Source organism: Rhamphochromis sp. 'chilingali' (genome assembly GCF_963969265.1).
Source record: "Rhamphochromis sp. 'chilingali' genome assembly, chromosome: 8".
In the NCBI taxonomy this organism is placed as follows: Eukaryota; Metazoa; Chordata; class Actinopteri; order Cichliformes; family Cichlidae; genus Rhamphochromis; species Rhamphochromis sp. 'chilingali'.
In genome coordinates this window covers 23,771,026-23,794,416 of record NC_137935.1, presented here as the reverse complement: position 1 = coordinate 23,794,416, position 23,391 = coordinate 23,771,026, and the positions used below count along the sequence as shown (strand labels likewise).

At 39.6% G+C, this 23,391-nt stretch overlaps 1 protein-coding gene across 4 annotated transcripts in view; it reads right to left on the bottom strand.

Annotated features, from left to right (window-relative positions):
• Positions 1-1,254: 1,254 nt before the first annotated feature.
• Positions 1,255-23,391, bottom strand: part of st3gal4 (ST3 beta-galactoside alpha-2,3-sialyltransferase 4) — a 36,439-nt gene continuing 14,302 nt past the window's right edge. For 3 of the 4 annotated variants that reach the window (XM_080888478.1, XM_080888479.1, XM_080888477.1), the window contains 10 exons: positions 19,887-19,956; positions 13,867-13,948; positions 13,395-13,484; positions 12,011-12,108; positions 11,732-11,795; positions 10,745-10,840; positions 8,319-8,517; positions 6,980-7,117; positions 2,159-2,317; positions 1,255-2,060 (listed from right to left, as the gene is read on the bottom strand). In XM_080888478.1, the coding sequence (XP_080744604.1) occupies positions 1,971-2,060; positions 2,159-2,317; positions 6,980-7,117; positions 8,319-8,517; positions 10,745-10,840; positions 11,732-11,795; positions 12,011-12,108; positions 13,395-13,484; positions 13,867-13,948; positions 19,887-19,908 (1,038 nt within the window). In that variant the 5' untranslated portion in view covers positions 19,909-19,956 and the 3' untranslated portion in view covers positions 1,255-1,970. The remainder of the gene's footprint in view (positions 2,061-2,158; positions 2,318-6,979; positions 7,118-8,318; positions 8,518-10,744; positions 10,841-11,731; positions 11,796-12,010; positions 12,109-13,394; positions 13,485-13,866; positions 13,949-19,886; positions 19,957-23,391) is intronic. The other variant, XM_080888480.1, reaches the window with a different exon arrangement.

Below are 23,391 nucleotides of genomic sequence, written 5' to 3'. Positions count from 1 at the left end.
TCGAAGAGAAGCTAATGTTAGACAAATATAACCTCCCTTTCTTGTTCCTGTTTGTACTCATGCATTAGCATTTTGGATCAAGCTTTTCAGTGAGCTTTTAGGAAAACCCAATTGTAAGGAATGAGAGCAGTCTAGCATAAAATACATAAATGCACAGACTAGTTTTTCTGCATCATCCTGAGACAGGATGTTCTTAATTATGGCAACAGTGCACATATGAAATGAGCCGGTGGTAGATGTTTGTTTACCTTGCAAGTTAAAGCCATCCACAAAACAATGGATGAGTCAAATCTGATTATACTGTAAATGTGTTTTTGCTTTTAGATTCATTTGCAAATGTGTCAGTTAGCAACTGTCAATTTGAGTGTAAGGGGTGTATGACGTTTGTTTCTACTCTATTGAAAAAAAGGACTGTCCTCCTTACGGGTGATATGCAGGCAAAACATGTGGACGTGAGCCACACAGCAAATATACCGAGTTTGTAGTATCCATTCATGGTCATGTGGTGGGTTCTGCTATTATGCAGGCGCAGTAAATCATATTTGCAGCTTAAAGGTATCCCGCTTCCAGTGTGACCTTCAGGAGAATGTCTGCATTGCTGCTCAGAAGGCACAACACTACACTCGGGTGTGATATCGCTCTAGCTCCACAGACCACATTCACATCTGGAGAAACTACAGTGTGAGTGTGCTTTTACTATTAGTCAAAGTTGTAGCAGTGGCTGTATCACAGCATTTGCTGGGGTAATTGAAAACGCAGCATATGTCTGCCATTAAACTGACATAAGCAGATGAGGCAGTCACTGTCACTGCTGAGGATGTACCACTCTGTGAATGAGCACAGCTCAAGCGCCAAGGGCCAGGCTCCATTCACGTTAACATTAATAGAAGGTTTGGTGTCTACAGAGAGCAGAGAGCAGACCATCATCGCTGGCATGTCACCTGCAGCAATTGTATCTTAGTCCTTCCAAGTTTTTAGGTTTTTGGTTTCCCAGACGTTCATACCGCACACGTTCACTAGCACATGCACTAGTGCTAGGTTTAGTGTTTCCATTACTCCAGGCACTTTGGGGCACGTGGGGTGGGGGGGCTGCTGCATGATTGCACCATGTGCAGTGCAGTAGACTGGATATACTGTATATTATGCATGCAATGGAGACATACTGCCATCTAGTGGTAACAACAGCAATATTCAAATAAAATAAAACATTAAGAAAGGGCAAAGCAACTGTAAAATCAATTATGATCAGTTTTGATCACCTTTAATTTACGAATGTATTTTATTCTGTACATTACAAAATATCCAGTGGTACCATTTGTATCTGAAAAAAAACCATGAAATAAATAATGAAACAATCACCGTAGTCAAAGTATAACAAATGAGCAAAATTGTCATTAGATTTTTTTAAAAAAAACATTAACTTGAACACAGTTCCATACTTTAAAGATAAAGAATCAGAGTTCAAAAGAATTAACAAATTTCATTCTAAATTCGATAAACCACTCGCATCAGGCTTACATCTTAACGATATACGTGAAAAGTCCAGACAAGTGAAAACTGCGCATGTCAGATGTTTTCATTCCATCAACTCAGTTCATCACAAGAACCGAAAAACAACAAGCACCAAGACTGGACATCTACTGATGAAACCAGTTTACTGCAGCTATCTTGTCACAAACAGCTGGGTCGCTACACTTAGCATTGATGCCCAACATTTTTTCTATTTCAGAATTTTATTAATTAATTTCTTTATCTACAGAGTTGAAGATTCTTTAGAAAAAAATGCTGAACCACATCGCCAAAGAAAAACATTTGAAAAGCGGTTAAATCGCTCTATTATTTCACTTTAGGAAAAAAACACACATAAGGTGCCAGGATTGTCACGTTCAGAAAAAATCAAATATCCAACCACAGAAGGCACATTAAGAGCTGAGACAGATGACCCCACAAAAAATGGAGATGGATCTGTATCATAAATGTGGATGCAGGTAGAGAATGGCTCCCGAATCCTCCAGTCTTTTTAAGGCTTCAGCTTCATGATTAAGGTCGTGGTAAGAATTCTGTAACAGAGTGGAGGAGCATTAGTATTCAAGGAATATGAAGCTTTGCCAGTGAGCGTGTTAAAACAAAAAGTACATCACTACAGGTGGCCGCGCACCTTCATAGACTTCATGGTGGCATATCCATAGTAATGGATCGGCTGCTGCTGCTGTTGGCTCTTTGAGCGAGGGTATCCGAATCCAGCAACGTGGACCACGTCACAGTAGTTGAGAGCAACAAAAATGGCAAGTATACCCGTGGTGGGATGCACTGGGATCTGCAACAAGCAAGAGATCATGACAGCCCACTGCACTTCTTCTTGTTTTCATGATTTATTATTTCTAAAATTAGCAAATATTAGTAGATACCCCCAAATAAAGAACTGAAAGATTTTTACCTTGCACACCTGAGTAAAAACAGATAATAAAAAAAAACAATAAACAAAAAAAGGTTTGTATAAATCAAATTAACTTTATAGAAGGAGAGTTACTTAAAAATGTACATGCTGAGCTTTGCTGGTTGTGCAAAAGAGCTTATGATGTAAAAACAATCTCCAGATGGCTTTGGAACTGAAACCCTAAAAGAAGCCCCTCATTTCACCACTAGATGGCGATAGAGGAAAACTGCAGCTTTATATGCGGTTCATTTGCACAAGCATTTCTATCTGCAGTATTCGCTCTCATAACCTCACCCACATGGCTTATGCAAACACAGTTTTGTTTCTATGCTTTTTATTTCAACCACCTACTGTTCCAACAGAATTTAAACGTTGTGAACAACAATTAACTTAAACTCTTAAAAACAGAAAAACTTGAGTATTTTGACATTTTATTTTGAAATTCATTTGCAGCTCTGAGACTGCTGTTCTCAAGCAAAGTACAGCTGCTTTTTCAAACACAGTGATTCAAAGCATTTAAGCCCTCTGCCTTTCCTTTCCTTCCCCTCGATTACAGTAAATTAGTCTTTTTCACAGTAATCGAGAGGAAGGAAAGGAAAGGTGTGTGAAAAATTGATGGTTACTACACATATAAAGCCTCTGCCATGACTTAATGGTATGGTTAGCAATTATGTTGTTAAAAAAAAGTGGACATATGCAGAGTAAGCATGGGTGCACCATGTAAGCAGAGTAAAAATGGGTGTGCCATGGTAAAGGATGAGTTTATTGTCTAAAGTCATTGTGACAGATACATACGTAGTCCTGCAAGTGAAAATGCTGGCCTTATCACTAATGTACAGGTGCACACACACTAACCTGCAAAGGTTTTAGTGTGGCTGCAAGTTAGTTACAGAGACATAAAAAACTCAAGATTTGGCTGAAAGCTGGTCTGGTGTGATGAAATCCAGGTGGACTACGTCTGTAAAGAGGACACAGACTAATTCCTACAATTCGATTCCACACTACAATTTTTCCTGTATATCCCGAGGGAAAAACAGCCCACAAACAGCGGTGATATACATTTCCCTTCACATTTTGTGCATGTCACATTCCTTAACTGGTTTCTGCCTAAAAACAATGACAAAAGAACATGCAGGAAGCAAAACCTTCCGGCTGATATTTTATTTTTGCTTCTTTAAGGAAAAACTAGAACTCAAGGTAATGTGAGATTTAATGAGAGGAGACATGTTTGTTGTGTTATTCCTGGCTGGCTCTTTCTGTCCACAGAAATTCCCCTGTGCTGTTTGCCACTCCCTCTATGACTGATTATGATTACGCGTGCTCACATAGGCAAGAAGAAGAATTATTTCCATATGACCTGAAGACAAAAGAAACTCTCATTCACTTTTCAAATTAAAACCCACTTTAACAAAAACCTTTTATTCTTCATCTTTCCAAATCATCATCTGTGTTTTGTGTTTTTTTCCTGTGCAATGCTCCATCGGTAAATGCACCGGTGTTTATATTAGCCTACTTCCAGTATGTTCTTTTCTAGTTACGGGGCTTACTGAATGTCAAAACCAATAGATCTCAAACTTTCTTTCTGGCGTGCCTCCCTTCAGGAGTCAGAAAAAGTTAACACCCCACTGTTCCTCATCAAATGTTAACAATGAAAAAGTATTTAAACTTATTTAGTGAAATGTCAGCACAGCATCTGCAACCTCTTGTTTTGGAAAAAACTCTGTGTAAACCATCCTGATATCAAAATAAAGTTAACATATAAGTGAGCCTTAATCACATCACAGGTGTAAGTATCACAACAGACGTCATTGTGTCAAAGTAACTGAGGATGGAACACAGATTTTTTTCTTGGCCTAATTTTTTGTGTGTCTTTTACAGCATGAACCTGTGCTGCAGTAGATCAAAAACTGAAGAAAACCATGAGTCAACAGATGGACATTACCCGTGGAAAGATCAATGCTGCTGAAGTGAAACAGCAAAGTTACAGAGGTTTGATTTTGCAAATTAAAAAAATTTGGCACCATCTGTGAGAGCTGATATTTCTTCAGCATTGAAAAGCAGAAATTTGGCTTTCTTGCTGGAGGTCAATTTCGCAAAACAAATCAATAAACATACTCTAAAAAATTATGGACTGGTGCGTAATGCGTCCGCGCGTAAAGAATCAAATAAGGCAGAAAGTAGGAATTTATGACAGGAAACTGCTGTTGAAACACACTGCGAAATGGAGCTGTGCAGGAAATGTGATTGCATCAAAGTGGATTTTTTTGGTAACAATACAGCACAGGTAAGACAGAACTGATGCTAATGTTTGTCACACTTGAAGCGAAATTTTGGTCTCCTTTTGCTGCTGGCTTAGTGAATTTTTGGTTGGGTCGTGATGAAACTTGCACTTTTGGACTCGGTGAGATCTGTGCTTTCAACAGAGACATTGTCCGTGTACATGCTGTCAGATTTGTTGTTTTAGCTGTGTTTGGTGGTCATGGAAATGGTTTTGTGAGCTTTAGCTAAGATTCTGATATTTCAGTGATGCCACACATCTATATTTGAATAACAGATCTGGCAGCACAGCCTGTGAAACTAGCTGTTGCTTTCAGTTTCAGATGAAAACGCCGTTTTCAAATTTATCTGGGCTGGTGTGGACGTTGTCTCAGTGGAGGTTTTTGAAACCCACGTTGAAGTGTGAAACCTCAGGGGAAGTGCTATTTTAAAAGTTTATTCAGAGGTACAGTAGGGCTCAAGTGTGTTTTTTTTTATAGTTTAGCAACAGGTCAGGCTGGCATCCGGTACTCAGTGAATGATCAGCACAGCTCCTCAATGTGTGCTGATAACTCTACTTCTGCCTTTTTCAGGAGATGTTTAAAAGAAAGCCTACACACAACACACCGGCATGTAGATGACAGTAAGTGTTCATTTGCGTGAGTCGTTGAGCTTTTGTACCCTCAGGGTTAATTTTTTGCAAAATGTGTGTCTAAACAAATGTGCAGTTGGTTATAGCAACAGAGATAACAATTTGTTTGAGTAGCCTTGTCAAGAATCTGAAACAGAGTTTTTGCCGCTGCACAGAGCATAATCGGTAACCTGAGGGAAACTGATGATGCCAAAGCACAGGAGTTCCAAAATGAGACAAAATGTATCCAACAACAACACAGAGTGAGGGCGTGCCAGATGCACATTTCCATCGTGTTCAGTAATGTGTAAAAAATGTCATGCTTACAGCCCCGAATAAACATAATTCAGGTGTTACTTGAAAACTTTACTGCCTGCAGGCCCCAGTTCTCCCACCACTTCATCCCACCTCTCCTACTGCTGCCCCCTAGCCATTCCCGTACAAGCTGCACAGATGGTACAGAGCTCCTGTCGAGTGAGCCCGCTGATTGCCTGCAGGATCTCTGCCTTCCCGCTCCTCACTCTCGTCTTGCAGTGAACCAACTGTGTTTATACCGCAATCTGAAATGGTTACACCCATTGTCAAGTCTTTGACAAAAAGGTCTCAGTGGGAACAAGCAGAACCAAAACAAAACTTGGCTGAAGATCCACATCGACGACGATCCCCACCAAACACACAGAAAGCCACACTTGGAAGATGAGATGCTATGGGCCAATAAAAAATGCTGTAATACACCAGTTTCAGTCCAAGAGGGATCTCGTGGAGTTTCAAAATCTGATCAGCAGGGGAAAAAAAAGAAATGTCATGCACTCTGGATCTTCATTGCGCAACTGCTGTTTTTCCTCGAGTTTATGGGTTTAGAGCAATGCTTTCACTTTTACTTTTCGTGTTTTGATTCAGCCATCTTGCGTTTCATTTGCCTTCTACTTTAAAATGTCAAAGGATATGCTCAGTGAAAACCAACTAAACATTAAAATCGAGTTAAAAGTTAGTGAAGGCCACAGTACAAAAGCAATAATCCGCATCACAGATAAGCACACTGGGAACTGCCTTTTACCTTTAAAGACATACAATAAGAAAACAATATTTTGGCTTTTCTTACCCCCAAAAAAATGAAATAAGCCAATTATTTCCCAGGGAACCACCGATTTATCGTTAAAGACATGAGACAGTTATCTTACAGTGAGATACCAGGACGCCAAGCAGAAGCTAATTGTCACCAAATTCACAGTAATCACCAACTAGATTTCAGCAGAAACGCCTCTTACAATAAACTGTTTACCACAAAGGTCATGACGGATCATTCTGAGGAGCAGTGCCTAATCAGCAGAGGCTCCGTCCACCCTTGTTAACATTCATGTGGGAAGCAGTGAAAGGCCAGAAAAGAAGAACAGAAACATAGGAAAAAGAGCACAGAAGAGGAAGAAAAGTCTGCTGCAGAGGATGCCAGAAATTCTTGGTATTGCAACATCCCCACCACAATTACAGAGCAAAAACTTATGATTAAGTAAGAAATGGGACTGATTTGAATAAGGAATAAAGACAGTTTGGTTTCGATCTGCACTGAAACTTCTACTACCACAAATTGAGATCACGCATAGTCACGACTGCAAAAAAACCAAACAAAAAACACTTAAGTGAAAGTGATCACTCACCTGTTTGCTCTTGGGGTGAAAATTGATCTTTAGCAGCTTGACTGCAGTCTGATGCAAGAAGTGTGGGTCCAGCACTCTAACTTTACTGGCATCACCCAACCAAATTTGAGGAGGGGGCTTCCAAAAGCCTTTCCTGACCTGGCAAAGACAAAAAAACAGACAGGGTGTTTACAGACTGAGAGTGAAAACGGCCACGAATTGCCCTTTATTTGGCAGAATGGATGCATGCAAGGAGAGACGCATGTAAATCTCCATGTTTGGAGGACACTAAATCGATGTGCAAATTAGCGGGTAATGACCCTGCAACTATTAGCAGCAGGAGGCCGGAGGTGCCGTGGGATACGGAGTGAACGATGCCTGCAATGGAAACAACATTTAACTCTGGAGAGTGCTGGCACTGCTCAAGTGGAACCTCTTAAGTAGTTGTTCCTGATATGCAAGACAGACAAGCTTGAAAAGTAAAGATAGCAATTAGATAAGCAAGTGGCTGCAGTGGTAAAAACCAGCTTCTACCAACTACGCCAAATTTCGAAGGCAATGCCTTACCTACGACATAAAGACCTTGAAAGGCTCATTCATGCTTTTATAACCTCTAGACTGGACTACTGTAATTCTCTTTACTTAGGCCTCCAACTCTCTCTTATTCAACGCCTACAATTAGTCCAGAATGCCGCAGCACGCCTTTTAAGCGGCGCTAGAAGACAGGATCATATTACTCCCATTCTAGCTGACCTCCACTGGCTTCCTGTCAAATACCGTATTGTTTTTAAAATTCTTTTATATACTTTTAAAATCTTAAATAACTTGGCACCCAGTTATTTGATTGACCTTCTTAATCTATATATCCCTACAAGGGCACTCAGATCCTCTAATCAGGGGCTTCTAATGCAACCAATGTCTCGATTAAAGACGAAGGGGGATCGGGCCTTTGCTTTCGCTGCACCAAAACTCTGGAACAGCCTACCGGTTGATGTCCGTATGTCGGAAACTATCCAATCTTTTAAATCTCGGTTAAAAACCCATCTATTTAAGCTCGCTTTTCAAACTACTTAGCTTAATTTTCCCTGATTCATGCCTGTTCTTATATTATTATTTTATAATTTTATTCTTTGTTAACTGTTTTCTCCTGTTGTAAATTGCAAGTATGGTTCGTTTGTGAAGCACTTTGTTGTACTTGTGACTTTTAAATGTGCTATAGAAATAAAATTGAAATTGAAATTGAAATTAAAGAGAATGTGTTCAGTTGAGGCAGAGAGAGGAAAGAACGAAAGAAAGGGAGATGACTGTGTGTGCGTAAGAGAGTCTGTGTTTGCATGTGGGAGAGTGCATTCTCACACACATCCAGTACCCTCTTCTCATTGTAGAGGATCTCTTTGAGCCACCGTAGATCTTGCTGTTTGAAAGGCACCAGGACCATAAGGGTGTCAGGCTCATTGTCCAGTCCAGGGTTGTAGAAGGCTGACTCAGGGTAGAAGAACCTCATGGTGGTCTTGTTCCCCACGTCTTCCTCATAGCCTCTTACCGGGGCATCATTCAACCTGAGGCAGGAATAAAATATGTAAAGAAATTTAAAAAAGGATTTTCAGAGCTGTTTTAGTCAGGATTTCAATTTTTGCAATTAGAAAAAAGTTGATGTAAATGAGCATTGAATAACCATTATTCAGTGGATCGTGAAATACTGCACTCCCCACCTGCAGCTAGCCTCTCAGAGCTTCAACCGATTCAGTTTTTACATAAATGATTTAAGGTCTGATCGCATGCTTAAAGACACTGGAGGTAACATGACCTCGGCCTTGAGCATAGTTTAGGTAAAGATCCATTAGGTGATCTTTGCATGCAATGTTCACTGAAATCTGATAATACTCTAGGAGGAGTAACAATTCTTGTAAATCACATAAGCTCATGGGTCCTTCAGCCCGAAGTTGACAATTCTTGATTTCTTGTGTTTTTGCAGATTTTTCACACTTACATGTTGCAGATCAATAAACTATACACGGACAACCTGAATAAGTACATGTGGCAGAGTTGTGGTCCCTGGCTGAGCTGCAGGGGAGGGGTGGTGCAATGAACTCAAGTATGCATATGTTTTTTTTTACAGAACTTTATGCTGATGCACAAACTCAACAGCGACATCCTTTATTGCACAGATAGTCCATGACCATCTCTTTAGTTTCTGACACATTAATGTGCAACAAGGACAACTTGCAACACTCTTTTTCTGGTCAAGGTTTACTCAGCAGAGATGCAATCACTGTAAAAATAAAACTGGAGAAAACGCACTTCTGTGATGGCAAATAAAACACGATTTACCAACATGTCACACCGCAATCAGTCTTATGAATACTAAGAAGTTGCAGCAGCATTAATTTTGGTGTATGTGTAAAGTTGCACCCAGATATGTCGTCTACTGACAGATATTATCTATCACACGATTAAGAGCTGGGGGGGAAAAATTAATAAAAGTTAAAAAGTTGCCTCAGAACAGGATGACTAACTCACTCTACGCTGTACACAGCCTGAAATTCGAAACCTTGTTCACTCTGTGAAATAAAAAAACATCTGTGTTTCATCACTTAACAAAAAAATACAATATAACTCTATAGTTGACAAATTCAATAGCACAGACTGAGAACATTAAATTATTAGCAAGCACTTTGAGAACTTAATTCTCAACAGGCTTTTAAGAAGTCAAGCAGTGTTTCCATGGCAGGAAAAAAGCCAGATGACGTCAAAATCTCAGGCATGCATTGAATTCTGAGTGTCAATAACCTGACTTGGCTGGAAAATAATTAGAAGAGAGCGAGAGACGTGAGGGGAGGGAAAGAGGGGGGTTCGGGGGGGGGGGGGGGGGTGCATTGCTGCCAGGCCTAATTCTGGCTGTTTGAAAGAGGCTTAAAAAAAACTCAGAATGCGGTCGTTCATTCCAAGGCTGTAGAGTCAGATCTGCTAGATGCCTTTGTCCCTGAGTAAACTCAATGCTTTCTTTTCTGCTTTTAAAGAACCTGAAGAACCTGATTTGACCCAAACTTAGCCTGAGAGGACGGCTCTGTGTCAGAGTCACATGCTTATACAGTCTACAGCTAAGTGAATTAAACCCTATTTAGAGAGGCTGAGGGTAAAAGAAATCAACACATTCTCTTTTTTAAAATGCAATAGCAATGAGTCCTAACTGCCTTGAAACATGGAAGTTTAACTGCTCTCCTTTTAAATCAACCTTGGACATGATTTTTTCTGATTGGCTGTGCTTGATAAACAGAAGGGCAGAACAGCAGGTTGGTTGGGTTTCAATCCCTACAACAAAAAGTGTAGATGACCTCACTAATGATATCGCCAACAGCTCTATCCCTCAACCTGCTTGTACATGCACCTATATTTGAAAGTCCTACATCCCTTAATTCACGAGTTATTGCGCTCGCAAACTTGGGTATCCACCCAACCTGGCTGTCCACCAGGCGAGGTGATGACATTACCCCAAGCCTTTCAGGCTGAGGGGCTGAAGACTGTCAGCAATCAACTATTTAGAGCAGTCTGAAGTCTGAGCTTCTGGCTTAAAGACATTTAAGCCATATACTGACTTCATTGTTTGCAACTTTGAACATTTTAAATCCAAGCATCCATCTAAATAATTGGATTTAAATATATGGCAGACACTTTCAAACACACTTTAACCCCACTATTATTGCACAGTAGAGCATATCATTTCATTTTAATACCATAATCAGGAAAAATGATTTCACTGTTGTGTGGAGTATGATTATTGCTTACCGAATGACCACATCGTATTTATTGATGATGCTTCCCAGGGAGCTGTTTTTAATGGCAAAGCCATTACCTATGACTACACAAGTTCTGCACTCAAGGCTGTGGAGAAAAACAACACAGGTTCACATTATGAATTAAATGTGGCAAATTTTTCTTTATCAAGGTTTCTCATCGGTCTTAAAATGAACATGTTTTGTTCAGTTACAAACAAAATGGCTCTCTGGAGGCAAAAACCTATCATCACTACTGGAACAGCACGCGAGGACATAGGGAACAGTTATAGGGAACAGTTACAGAGAGCGTTTTCACAGAACTCTTTGCAACCATGTTAAAAATCAAGTACAAGGCCACAGTTAGCATGTTAAACGTTAAAGTTCGTGACAGCACAATTAAAAAAAGATGGAACAAGTGTGGCTTGTTTGGAACGTTTGCCAAGAGAAGGCCTCGTCTTTCTAAAAAGAACGTGGCAGCACAGCTTAGGTTTGCAAAGCTGCATTTAAACAACCACAGGAGCTCTGGAACAATCCTATGGGCAGACGAGAACAACGTGGAGATGTTTGGCCATAATGCAGAGTGCTACATTTGGCAAAAACCAGTGCCTGCAAACCTCCATGTTGTAAAGAAAAATGGACCAAAATTCCTCCACAACGATGTGACAGATTTCAAGTTATTGCTGCTAAAGGCGGCGCCACAAGCTGTTGAATCATAGGGTGTTTTTCACAGGACTGCATAGTGTGTATTTGTTGGCACCGATCTTGGCCTACTCTATTTTGAGCATGATGGCTTGAATTGGTAAACAGAGCAGGATACTGAAAATTTTTTAAATAGTTAAGAATATTTAGAATAATTAGAAAAGTGCAGATTAATATTCTTGTAAATAAATAAATTGTAAGATGGTCTAAAAAAGCAAATCGTTATCCATGATTGCAATATTAAACTAATTCGCTTTACTACTGTTGGCCAAGTTTGCTAAAGTGTGCTCAAACTTACTTTTCAATGTTGGCTGGCACGTGATAATTTGTAGTTACAGCAAGCACTTTCAGTAGCAGCAGCTCTGGGATGAAAAGTGAGAAATGGAGAAGTTCAAAAGTTCACGCCGAACACAGAGCTTGAATTGGTGAAAAAGCTACAGTCCTGGGTTTCAGCTGTATTAACAGTTTAAGATGTCATCTATTTAATCCCCAGTCCTGGTCCCAGTCAAAATGAGACAAATTTGCTAAAAGTGAGTGGGAAGAGTGGGGATTAATTTAAAATGCAAGGTCAACATACCACTGCCCTTAATGCCATAAGGTAATGCCAGATCTGACAGATGCTGCCGCCAAAAGAAATCCTCCATTTTCATAAAGAGCTGCGTCCGTCTGCTAATGCTGCATGAGAAATGTCAAAGCAGGGTTTATAAGATGATACCACACAGTTTCAGTGTACAGATGAGTTATGCTGCCAGAGGCTTTGTGGCCGGGAGAGCAAAGAAAACTGCTTCAAGTTTTTTGTCTAAAATAATCAACCCACACAATAGACAATACCATCTGTTCTGCCAAGCAGTACAGTGTTCAAGCTAGCACATAAAAAAGAAAAAAAAACTGCTTTGTAATCTTAACTGATGCACTAGCGTTACCAAATGTTCTGGTACCCATTAAGCAGGTAAGCCAACCTCGTTATAAGAAAATCACCTATTTATATGATGCCATTCAATAGCAATTTCCTTCATTAAAATTCTCCGCTGACATTCCCTCGCCATGGAGAGGGGAAAGAAAACAATAATGCTCACAGAGCCTGTGGAGTGAGACAAATGTGGCAGGTTGTAATATGTGAAACAGTTGCTCTTCTGTGCTCACTCACTCCAGCTGTTTATAACCTACTGTCTTTGACAGTAAGTCTCTCAGGCATTTATTACTCTTGTGTGCCAGCTAGCCCTCTGTAGGAGATCAGGATAAATCTCCGGGCAGGGAGTCTAATTAGAGAAATGTCATTGTAACTGCCTCGCAGGCTTCCCTGTGACTGACTCATGTTAAAAATCCAAGAACAACGGACTGGTAACTCTGAACTGAACTCTTTTTCAGCTACACATCTTAACTGTTGCAAATGTTAAAGGGCAGGCGGTGGAAGGTCGACTGGGCTAAATAAATAAACAGTGACCTTGGATGAGGTTTGGCCAAACCACACATTCCCTTTTACTAATAGAGCAGAGCCAAGAATAAAGGTGAGTAAATATACAGGTCGATAAACTGATAAAGAGACTAAAAGATAGATAACTGTGAGCATGTTAGAGAATGTGAAACAGGGATTAGTTAACAAAACGGGCTAGACATTATCAAGTTATAAAAAAAATATGTATATGTCATGAAGACATTGTTAGCCAAAATTAGTTTTTCACATTAACTCCCCCTCTCTGGCTTTTTATCAAGACATTCCACTGGAATGACTGAAACTTACTGTAACCATTATTTAGATGGAAACTCTTCTTTTAAACATAACTCTTCTTCTCTGTAAAATATGCTTTTCTGTCATGACTGGTACAGAGCAGTCCAGTTTCAAGGAACTCGGCACTTTATGTTCAAATAAAAACACTGCTATACACCACTCCTTTAATAAGTCAGTTTCCCCAAAAAAAAGAAAAAAAGAAAAAAGAACACACAGACATGCCATTACTCACTTAAAGTTAAGGCTCTCCCATTTCTTCTGGGTTAGCCAGCCACCACACAGCGACTTGCTACTGCTGGGAGACTTGCTGGTGCCTCCGTAGCTGAAAGACAGTTGCCACAGATGGCATGAAAACTACTGCTGAATCAGTGAAAATGGAAAGTGCCAGTAATTTAGTCCAAAATGCTCAAAAAGTGCAAAAATTGCTATGTGTGAGGCTTTGGTTGACTAGCAGCTCAGACCACTTTGTGAATAGGCTGTCTTCTCAGATTTTAGTGACTCAGCGCTGGCCAGAAATCCTGCGAAATGGGTATTACTGTGATTCTGTGACTCAATACCAGAGAAATTAAGAAAGAAAGAAAGAAAGAAAGAAAGAAAGAAAGAAAGAAAGAAAGAAAGAAAGAAAGAAAGAAAGAAAGAAAGAAAGAAAGAAAGAAAGAAAGAAAGACATGTTTGTGTTAGAGTGTGTCTTTGTGTGAGATTACCTCTGAATCAAGGCATACGAACAGTAGAACATGACAAAGGTGACGAAGAACAGGAGAACTGGGAGAAGCCTAGGCCACCATACTGGAGCAGACAAAGACAAAAACAGAAGCAAACATATCAGGGTATAAAAGTAGAGTCAGTTTCTGGCAACACCTGAGAGACAATGCTCAGTCTTCTTCTATGCAAATTATGATGTTTGCTTTTTCTGACGTGCCATTTTGAAACAGGTGTACGGGCAATGCCAATGAAACTGATTTTCATTCAAATATCACTTTCCAAATTAAGACAAATGCAAAGGCTTATAGGAAACTGTCCATCTGCTAGGATTTATTTTTAACAGCAAAGAGTGAAGATCACAAATTACGATACGATGTTCTCAAAAATGGTTTGAATTCTTTAAATACACTGAAAAAACTTGCAAATCTCATAAACACATATTTTATTCACAACAGAACACATAACAAATGTTTAAACTGAGATATTCTACTTTTTCATGAAAAATATTAGAAAATGATGGCAACAAAGGGCTCAAAAAGTCAGTGGTGCTAAAAAGAAACAGCTAGGGGAACATTTTGCAACTAATTTGGTTAGTTGACTACATGTTAGTTACATGATTGGGAATAACAAGAGCACCTTAGAGAGGCAGTTTGACAGAAGTAAAGCTGGGCAGAGGTTCATCAATCTGCAAACAAATCTGTCTACAAACCATTTCTGAAATTTGAAAGTGTAAATACAGGTTTAAGATCAACATATGCTCCAATCCAGAAAATGTGTCTTTCAGGAAAGGTTGCACATATTTTAGCAAGACGATGCTAAACCACATACCACCTCTGTTACAACAGTTTCATAGCAGAAAAGTACATGTGCTGAACAGTATGTCTGTGAAGGTTCTCAGTCATCCAGGTCATTGTAGTCAAAGGAGCTTGCAAAGAAAAGAGTCTGGACTTCTTTAAGTTGCTTGAAGACATTTCACCTCTCATCCGAGAAGCTTCTTCAGTTCTAAGGTCAAACATGTGAACATTGGCATCCCCTTTTGAGGATGTCAATGTTCAAATTTTGGACAGAGAGGACAGATGGTTTGAAAGAGGAGTGAAAGAAGCCATCTATGTCCACTGTGAGCGACCATCTTTGAACAGAGGCGGTGTCTGCCATCTATAATCCAGTTTTGAGTTACCTCCCCAGACGCCTTAACGCCCACTCACACCCTGGGCCATCTGACCTCAGGAATTCGCATGATAAGGTGGGGCCAGGTTTCACAATGAGCTCACCCGAAACCCTGGCTGATTGGGACCCACACCCAGTTTCACACCTTGGCTCAGGCGATTAGAGGATCATCAGGGGGTCCTTTTGTCCCTCTGCGGGGGGACACTCCCACTAGGTTTAAATCAGGGACTCCCCACCATTTGACCTTAGAACTGAAGAAGCTTCTCGGATGAGAGGTGAAACGTCTTCAAGTAACTTAAAGAAGTCCAGACGCTTTTCTTTGCAAGCTCCTTTGACCATGTGCTGAACAGCACTCCAAACCTTTCATCAACTGAAAACAGTTGATACATCATGAAACCAAAAATACAACGAAGTCAAAGAAGAAGAGAAACAAGGATACTACACAGTGGTAAACACAGCTGTTACCCAACTTTTTTGAACGTGCTGCTGCCACCAAATTCAAAATGACTTATTTTGTTCATAAAATGGCAAATTTCTAAGTTTCAACATTCAATATGTTTTCTATGTTCTATTGTGAATGAAATATGGGTTCATTGCATTCTCTTTTTATTTAAATTTTACATAGCACATGTATGGAATGAGGGTTGTATATGAGTATCATTTGATATACTGGACTTATGTTAATGTGCATTTGGGAGCATCAAAAGTTTTCTTTTTCTTTTTTTTTTAACAACATCTCCATGAAATTACTCTAAAGCAGGGGTCGGCAACCCTAGGCACGCGTGCCAACTGTGTCACGTGAAGGGTTAACTGATGGCACGACCATAGCTGGACTGGCCATCAGGCATACCAGGCATTTGCTCAGTGGGCCGATGATTTTTTTTTTGTAACGGTATAAATGAAAGGTGGTGGATTGGCCAGTTGCTGGCCGGTGTGTAAAAATAACTCAGTTGTTTGGTGGTGGCTATGGCGTAGCTTCCACAGATTCAGTAAAATTAACAAGTGGTGGAGGCTGGCAGGTGGACGAGGGAGAGGGGAGGCAGGAGGAGGAGAAACCCGAGGCGGCCACTGGTCTGAGTGTGAACTGAACTTCAGGTAAGAAGTTATGACTACAGTCCATCTGGGTCAGATATAAACCAAGTTTAGGTGGAGTTTATTTTCATTGTGCTGACTTTTTACAGTCAGTTACAATAACTCGTACTGCGTGCTAGCTAGCATGACGGAGTTTCTATACAGCTGGGTGGGTGCTATGATGTTACTGATAGTGAACTTTATTTTATTTATAAGGTTAGTTAGTAGAGTTGCCAACTGTCCCGCATTCAGAGAAATTATTACGCATTTCGTGTTGAGCTGAGAAGGGACGCAGTTTGTCCCGGACTTCAGCTAGAATGGAAAAAGACACAAAGGTGGAGTTATTCTGTCTTTACGCTGCACAGCTGCCTCTTCTCTCATTCTCTCTCTCCTGTTGCTACTTTAATCATGAAACTGATCAATGATCAGCTGATTGGCTTTTCTCTCTTGTTTGTTTATCGCCCACTTTGCGCCAGAAAGAGGAAACTGAGGAGCTGTCCGCTCAGCGCAGCGTCAGCACCATGGAAATACACGGATACATCCGTAGACTCGAGACACAATGCGTTTTTGGGACTTTCAGGTGTATGGACCAATGTTTTCTTTTCTGATCAAACCAGAAATCTTTAATGAGCAGCTGGATTTGTCTCGCATTAACTGGCTGAGTTAATACCAGTTAATGCAACATCGAAGCAGCTGGAATCCACAGCTGTGCGTGTTCATGGAGCTTGCATTTTCACCAGCTGGACATCACTACCTGACAAGTTTAACTGTCTTCACAACATTGCAGAGGCCTTATTGACAGTATTTGGCTCCACATATCTGTGTGAGCAGATTTTCTCTCACATGAGTGTTAGAGATGGCACGATACCACTTTTTTATGTCCGCTACCGATATCATAAATTTGTATATCTGCCAATACCGATATGAATCCGATATAGTGTATTTTTTAATCAATAAAACTGTTTTTTAATATCTTGCTGCATTTTTTATAAGTTCATACTCAAGTTTAAATAAACAACAACACTAAAGCTATTCCGTTATACCTGTATGTAAAAAATACACTGCATCCAAAATATTTCATAGTTCAGCAATACTGATAAATCTAATAAACTTAAACCTACACAATCCTTCCTATTCTGGTATTTTAAAGAGCACTTAGCAGAAATATTAAGCAACCTAACTAATAGGGTTGCAAACTCCCAGCAAAAAAAAAAAAGGAAACCACCCCCCACCCTCCACCTCATGATGCTTAATCAACGTAATCAACTTTAATTTGATGCAGTGTGAAAACAAAAATGCACAGAATTAAATTATTTTTCAAGAATAATTAAATAGATTCAACATCTTTCTTCAACAAAATTGCAGACTGCACAGATGGTATCTTCCCAAAGGAAAAAGTACTATAGCTTACTAGGGTATATTAGACTTAACAGTTACTATATACAGTAATGGACTTCTATACATTTTACATCAGATTAAAACTTTGGGTGTAAGATTCAGATAATTATTTATTAAAAGCTACACATTTTAAATGAGAATAAGAAAGAAAAGTATGTCTTTGTGCCCCATTTTCCCTGTTAATGCCCTATCGGCCCCCCTGGCTAAACTTTGCTAGATCCGCCCCTGCACAGTTACCAGCCGTCAGCTACGTAGAAAAAGATCCTGGTGTAGAAAGTAATATTAAATAAATTCTAACAACAGCTTATCAAGCTTAAACGTGCTGCTGTTGTTCAGCTGCTGGTTTCCTCTTTCTGGCGCGAATGTGTGCCAAAAACAAAAAAGAGAGACGGAGTCGCGACAGGAAAGCCGATCAGCTGATCATTAATCAGTTTCACGTTTGAAGTAGCAGCAGGAGAGAGAAGGAGAGAGAGGCAGTCGCTCCATATATTGGTTGTTAAGCTTAACGCAGGAATGCTTTACAAACATTCAGAGATGAACTTACACACTTGCTTAACTTCTCTCTTGGATAACTTCCTCTGAGTTTGGTAGTGAGGCTCCAAATACACACAGCCGCTCTATCATGTGAGCACACTGCTCCGAAGTGCAACGGTTATGGGCCGAGTTACGCCGTGTCGCAAGTTTTGTGAGGTGCTTTTTTGATATTTAATGGATCGGATTACATTTTTTATTTCTCTCCGATATCCGATCCAGTAATTTACGTCAGTATCGGACCGATACCGATACGTAATATTGGATCGGTCCATCTCTAATGAGTGTCCTCGGGTAGCTGTCTGAATGCTGGACACTCGGAGACCTGTGTCTCTGAGTGGGAGACCAGAGATCAGATTAATATGTGTATTAACAAACATGCCATATTGGCCCAGTTTATTTTTCTTATCATTGTTGTGAGGAGACCATAAATAGCATTTGTATTTTTTGTTGTACAGTTAATTTGCTGTTATAGAGTTCTTGTTATGGATAAAAAGTGTTTCAAAATAGCTGATAACTATTCGCTGATAGCTGCCAACATCTGCAAACAAATATAATTCTATAAAGTGGTTCTATATAGTGTGTAACTGTTAATATAGAGCATTATTAAATTTATTGCTAATACAATCATATGGTACACTGACTTCTGAGGAAATTTTAAATGGCACTCGCCATCAAAAAGGTTGCCTACCCCTGCTCCAAAGATTGCTGTGCTTGGACTTTCTTCTCATCAGGTTCAGTGGTAAAGCTACACTGTACAGTAAATAAAGGTTTTTTCCTGCTAACTGGACTAATAGCGGGAAGTTTGGGGCAATTTAAGGTGTGATTAAATATTTTAAGCTTCATCTATAACAAGGCATTGAACAATAAACCCAAGGACCATTAAAAAGAGAGTTTGGAAGGTAATTTTAACCACTGTCTTTCTGACAGTTAGATAAGGACTCCATTCAATAATAAATTACAGCCAGTAAGTGCTGCACGGTGTTTGAAAACAGATAAATATACTTAGCCTGACTTAGCCTGATGCAAGTTTAAAAGAATACGTTGTAGTGTTATGAGTGGTTTATGTGCAAAAATACATGCAATAAATTATACACGGAATACATGGAAATTGCTACAAAATTCATTTAACGCTAAAGTTTTTAAAGTGTAAAGAGAAAAGCCAGCAACAGCCTTTGGTAACATTTTACAGTGGTTCGAAAAAGTGTTTCCCCCCCGTCTTAAATTCCCTATTTTTTTGCATATTTGTCACACACTTATATGTTTCAGATAATTAAACAAACGGTAATATTAGATAATATAAGATAAGCTGAGTCAAAACAAAATGTAGTTTTTAAGTGAAAAAAGTTATCAAAACCTATCTGGTCTTGTGTGAAAAAGTAATTAACCCTGCCCCCTTGTTAAATCATGAATTAACTGTGATTAAACAGGTTTTTTGTAAAGCTGAGTTCAGTTTCACTAAACACACTCAGGCCTGATTACTGGCAGACCTGTTGAATCATTCAAATAACAAGGCCTGGACTGCTTTAACTAACACGATCTGTATGCTGGCTTAAACAGAATTATGGTTACTGTTTGACAAAGACTCACTGGTAACCAAATTGTTCTGATGATAAGTGATAGTACTGATAAGTTCTACAATATTCAAGAAGTCCAGTTTGACCTCTCAGTATCTCACATTAAACAACAGTGAATTTAGGGCATGTTAAAAATCCCAATCCTCAAATTTGCTGTTCACACAGAGAAAATCATAAAAAAGATCTTAAGACAATAAGTTAAAAAAATGCAATGAAAATACAACAACAGCATCAAAAAAAAAAAAAAAATAACAATCACAGAGAGCAAAAAGGCTTACTTTTAGTTGCCTTCTGGGACATCTTCACATGCTCGCTGAGCCTCTCATGACTTCACAATATGTGGTCACCCTGATAATAGGTACAGGAATAAGAAAGCTCAAATATTTGCACATATGACACTGCCTTTACTGTAAAAAAACAAAACAAAAAACAACTGAAAATGTGATCTGAAAGTCAAATGACATGAAAACTAAGATGTAGAGCATTTTGCACACATATGTAAATGTGTTCAAAGCATTTAAAAAAAGAAGGATCACAACGCGTTTCACAACTACAAGCAACAGCTAAAAATACTCTAAGTTAAAATTAAAACACACAACAGTGTGCACTAGCTAAAAGCAAACCTATACAAATAAGCCTTGAAGCGCTCTTTAAAACTTTCAATAAAGTCCAGAGATTTCAAATGTATTAGTAGTGCACAAGGTTATTGTAATTAGCTGAAACTAAACTAAAAACTAATCACAAAAAAACCATTTTAATTCACTAAAATAAGTATAAAATTAGACCTTTGAAAGACTCGTTAGAAAATATAAAACTTTAATAACTCTAATAGTGCATTCCGTAGTTCACAAGCTCAAAGCTCATAATCTGTTTTAGTTTTCAGTCTAGAACAAAGTGAACCACCAAGAGGTTTAGGGTGAAAGACCAAAATGACCTGTATGTACTGTATGGATGTAGGAGTTACAAAGGTTTTGATAAAACCAAAGAAGAGGCTGTGAAAAATTACATAACGTCAATCACTTTGATGCAGTTCTCACATCCAGAAGTTGTCTCACTACTCTTAATGCAGTTCTCAAATCAGAAACACTTTTCTCCCCACTCAATTGCATTTCTCATTATTTTTATCTACATATACTTCACAACTAAATATATTTGTAATTATGCTGATGCACTTCTTACTTGAATCTCACAACTCATCAAAACAGCTTGTACTTTTGTCAGTCAGAACTGTAGATACTTTATTTCCTTGCATTTTTTCTCAGTTGCTTTAGTAATGTTTAGATGTAATTTCTTACATCAGAAACGTCATTCTCACCACTCTCCAAGCAGTTCTGAAAGTTATACAGTTAAGCATTTTTACAATTTTTTTTATACTTTTATTAAAAGGCATCTGAAGGACTTTCAGACCACGAGAAACAAAATTCTTTGGTTTGATGAAACAAAGATTAAAGTCTTTGGTCTGGATGCCAAGCATCATGTCTAGACAACATGTTCTCATCCCAACTCGTCACATACCCATGCGATAAGATAAATCGTCAGGATGTTACGCATTCAGAGGCATGAGAGCCGTTTGGAATGAATCTATACATGCAAATGTGTTTTACTCTCTGATCATGAATTGCTTTGGAAAACACTATCTGACTGGGTTAAGGTTATGGTTAGGGTTAAGGTTAGGGTAAGGGCTGGAGCGTGTGTTACCGCTGCGAGCAGCATTCTATTGGATTCAACTGAGAATCTGGAGCGTATCATAAGGACGCCAAAGGGTACCTTTCGCATTGCTATGAGATGCCTCGGGACATGACAAATTGCCGGTATGTCACACGCTAGGAAAGAGAATGCTCGGGTCTGGGGAAAACCAGGCACCGTTCATCACTGCGGAAATGCCATCCCTACAGTAAAGCATAGCATCATGCTCTGGGGATGTTTTGCAGCACCAGGAACTAGGACAATAGTGGGGGTAAATGGAAAAATGAATGCAACAATGTACAGAGACATCCTTGATGATAACCTGCTCTACAGTGCTCTGGATCTCAGAGTGTGATAAAGGTTCATTTTGCAATAGGACAATGACTTGAAGCACACAACCAAGATAAGAAAGTATACAAAACTAGTAAAAACTATAATTGGACCATGTCGGATTCATAATAAACTGGTCACTGAACGAAAGGATATAGTGTCATTTTTAGCACTTTGTGCTTGGTTCAGTAATGCACATCTTATCTATTATCTGATTTGTGACAGAAGCCAGAGTCCTTCAGAAACAGTTTAGCATGCCTGCCCATGCTTCAGAATCAGCGGAAGGAGTGCAAAGCAGAACGTCTATTTTAGGATACACATGAGTGCACATGCATTTGCTACATTAACAGTAATATAATACTGGTACAAATTTCTTAACACTACCACAGGGTTGCTCTGCAGATTGTACTTCTGGAATAGACTGTAGGCCAGTCAGGGCACCTACAGTAAAAAAATGGTTATCTCCCAACATGAAATTTAATATAATGCTGCTGCCAACTGAATCAGGGACGAGTTATATATGGGTAACGCCGTGTGTGTGTGTGTGTGTGTGTGTGTGTGTGTGTGTGTGTGTGTGTGTGTGTGTGTGTGTGTGTGTGTGTGTGTGTGTGTGTGTGTGTGTGTGGATATGAAGCCAGCTTCCTATCCAGCTCCAGATCCTGTGTTATTGTTCAGGAAAACACAAAAGAACTGAAGAATGTGGACAGGCGCACGCTTGTAACGCAACTGTATTTTCTTTGATAAAACACAGTTATTTTGTTTTCTCCTCTCCACCTCACTGTGGTCTCCTGCTGTCCACAGAATTACAGGATGAACATGTTCTACGCTTGTACTCATTGTTGTGCTGGACTGTTGTGGAGCCATTTGTTTGCTTCAGATGTTTCACTTAAATAAACTCAGTTACTCTCTGAACAAATTGATTTGTTAGTTCAGACATGAACTAAAAGCTGCTTCCCCGTTTCCTTTGCTAACCCTGCAACTATTTCAACAGTTTGTTTGGCAGTCGAGCCATAGTTTAAAAAAAAAAGACTTAAGAGTTAAAATTGAACAGATCTTGCAGACATTACAATGATGTCAGATCGAAGTACTTCCTAAACACTGCCCGGATGTCACTGTTAGACTTTCTAGCAATACAAAGTTCAAGAATTGTTTTAGCATAAAAGGAGACAAACTAAAGCTTTCAACTCACAACCTCACACTTTTGGGCTCTGCACTATCCTACTAAGCTGATTAACCTGATGTTTATGTGATGCCATTCCTGAGTTTTTGCTGTTGACATCGCAGACAGAGAGGAGATAACTGTAACTGTAAGAGCCCTATGTGTTACGTTCACTGTGGACTTTCTGACAGAGCGCTCCACAGGGCCGTGTGTTAACACCTCTGCTTTTCACTCTGCTGACTCATGACTGTGCTAAGTCACACAACCTCAACCACATCATGAAGTACGCTGATGACACAACTGTGCAGGACATGATAAGCAGCAATGATGAGTCAGCATACATCCCACCCTCGCTCATCATCAACGGCTCTGCTGTGGAGATGGTTTGGACCACCAACTTCCTTGCACATAACTGAAGAACTCCTTATCAAAGATATCTCAGCAGAGAGTGAACTTTGTGATACAGCTGAAGGAAGGAAGCTTCCCTTCTCCCAACCTCACCACATCCTACACAAGCACCATCAAGAGCATTCAGGCCAGCTACATCACTATCTGACACGGCAACTGCAACGTATCTTGCCGCAAGCAACTGCTGTGGGTAGTGAGCA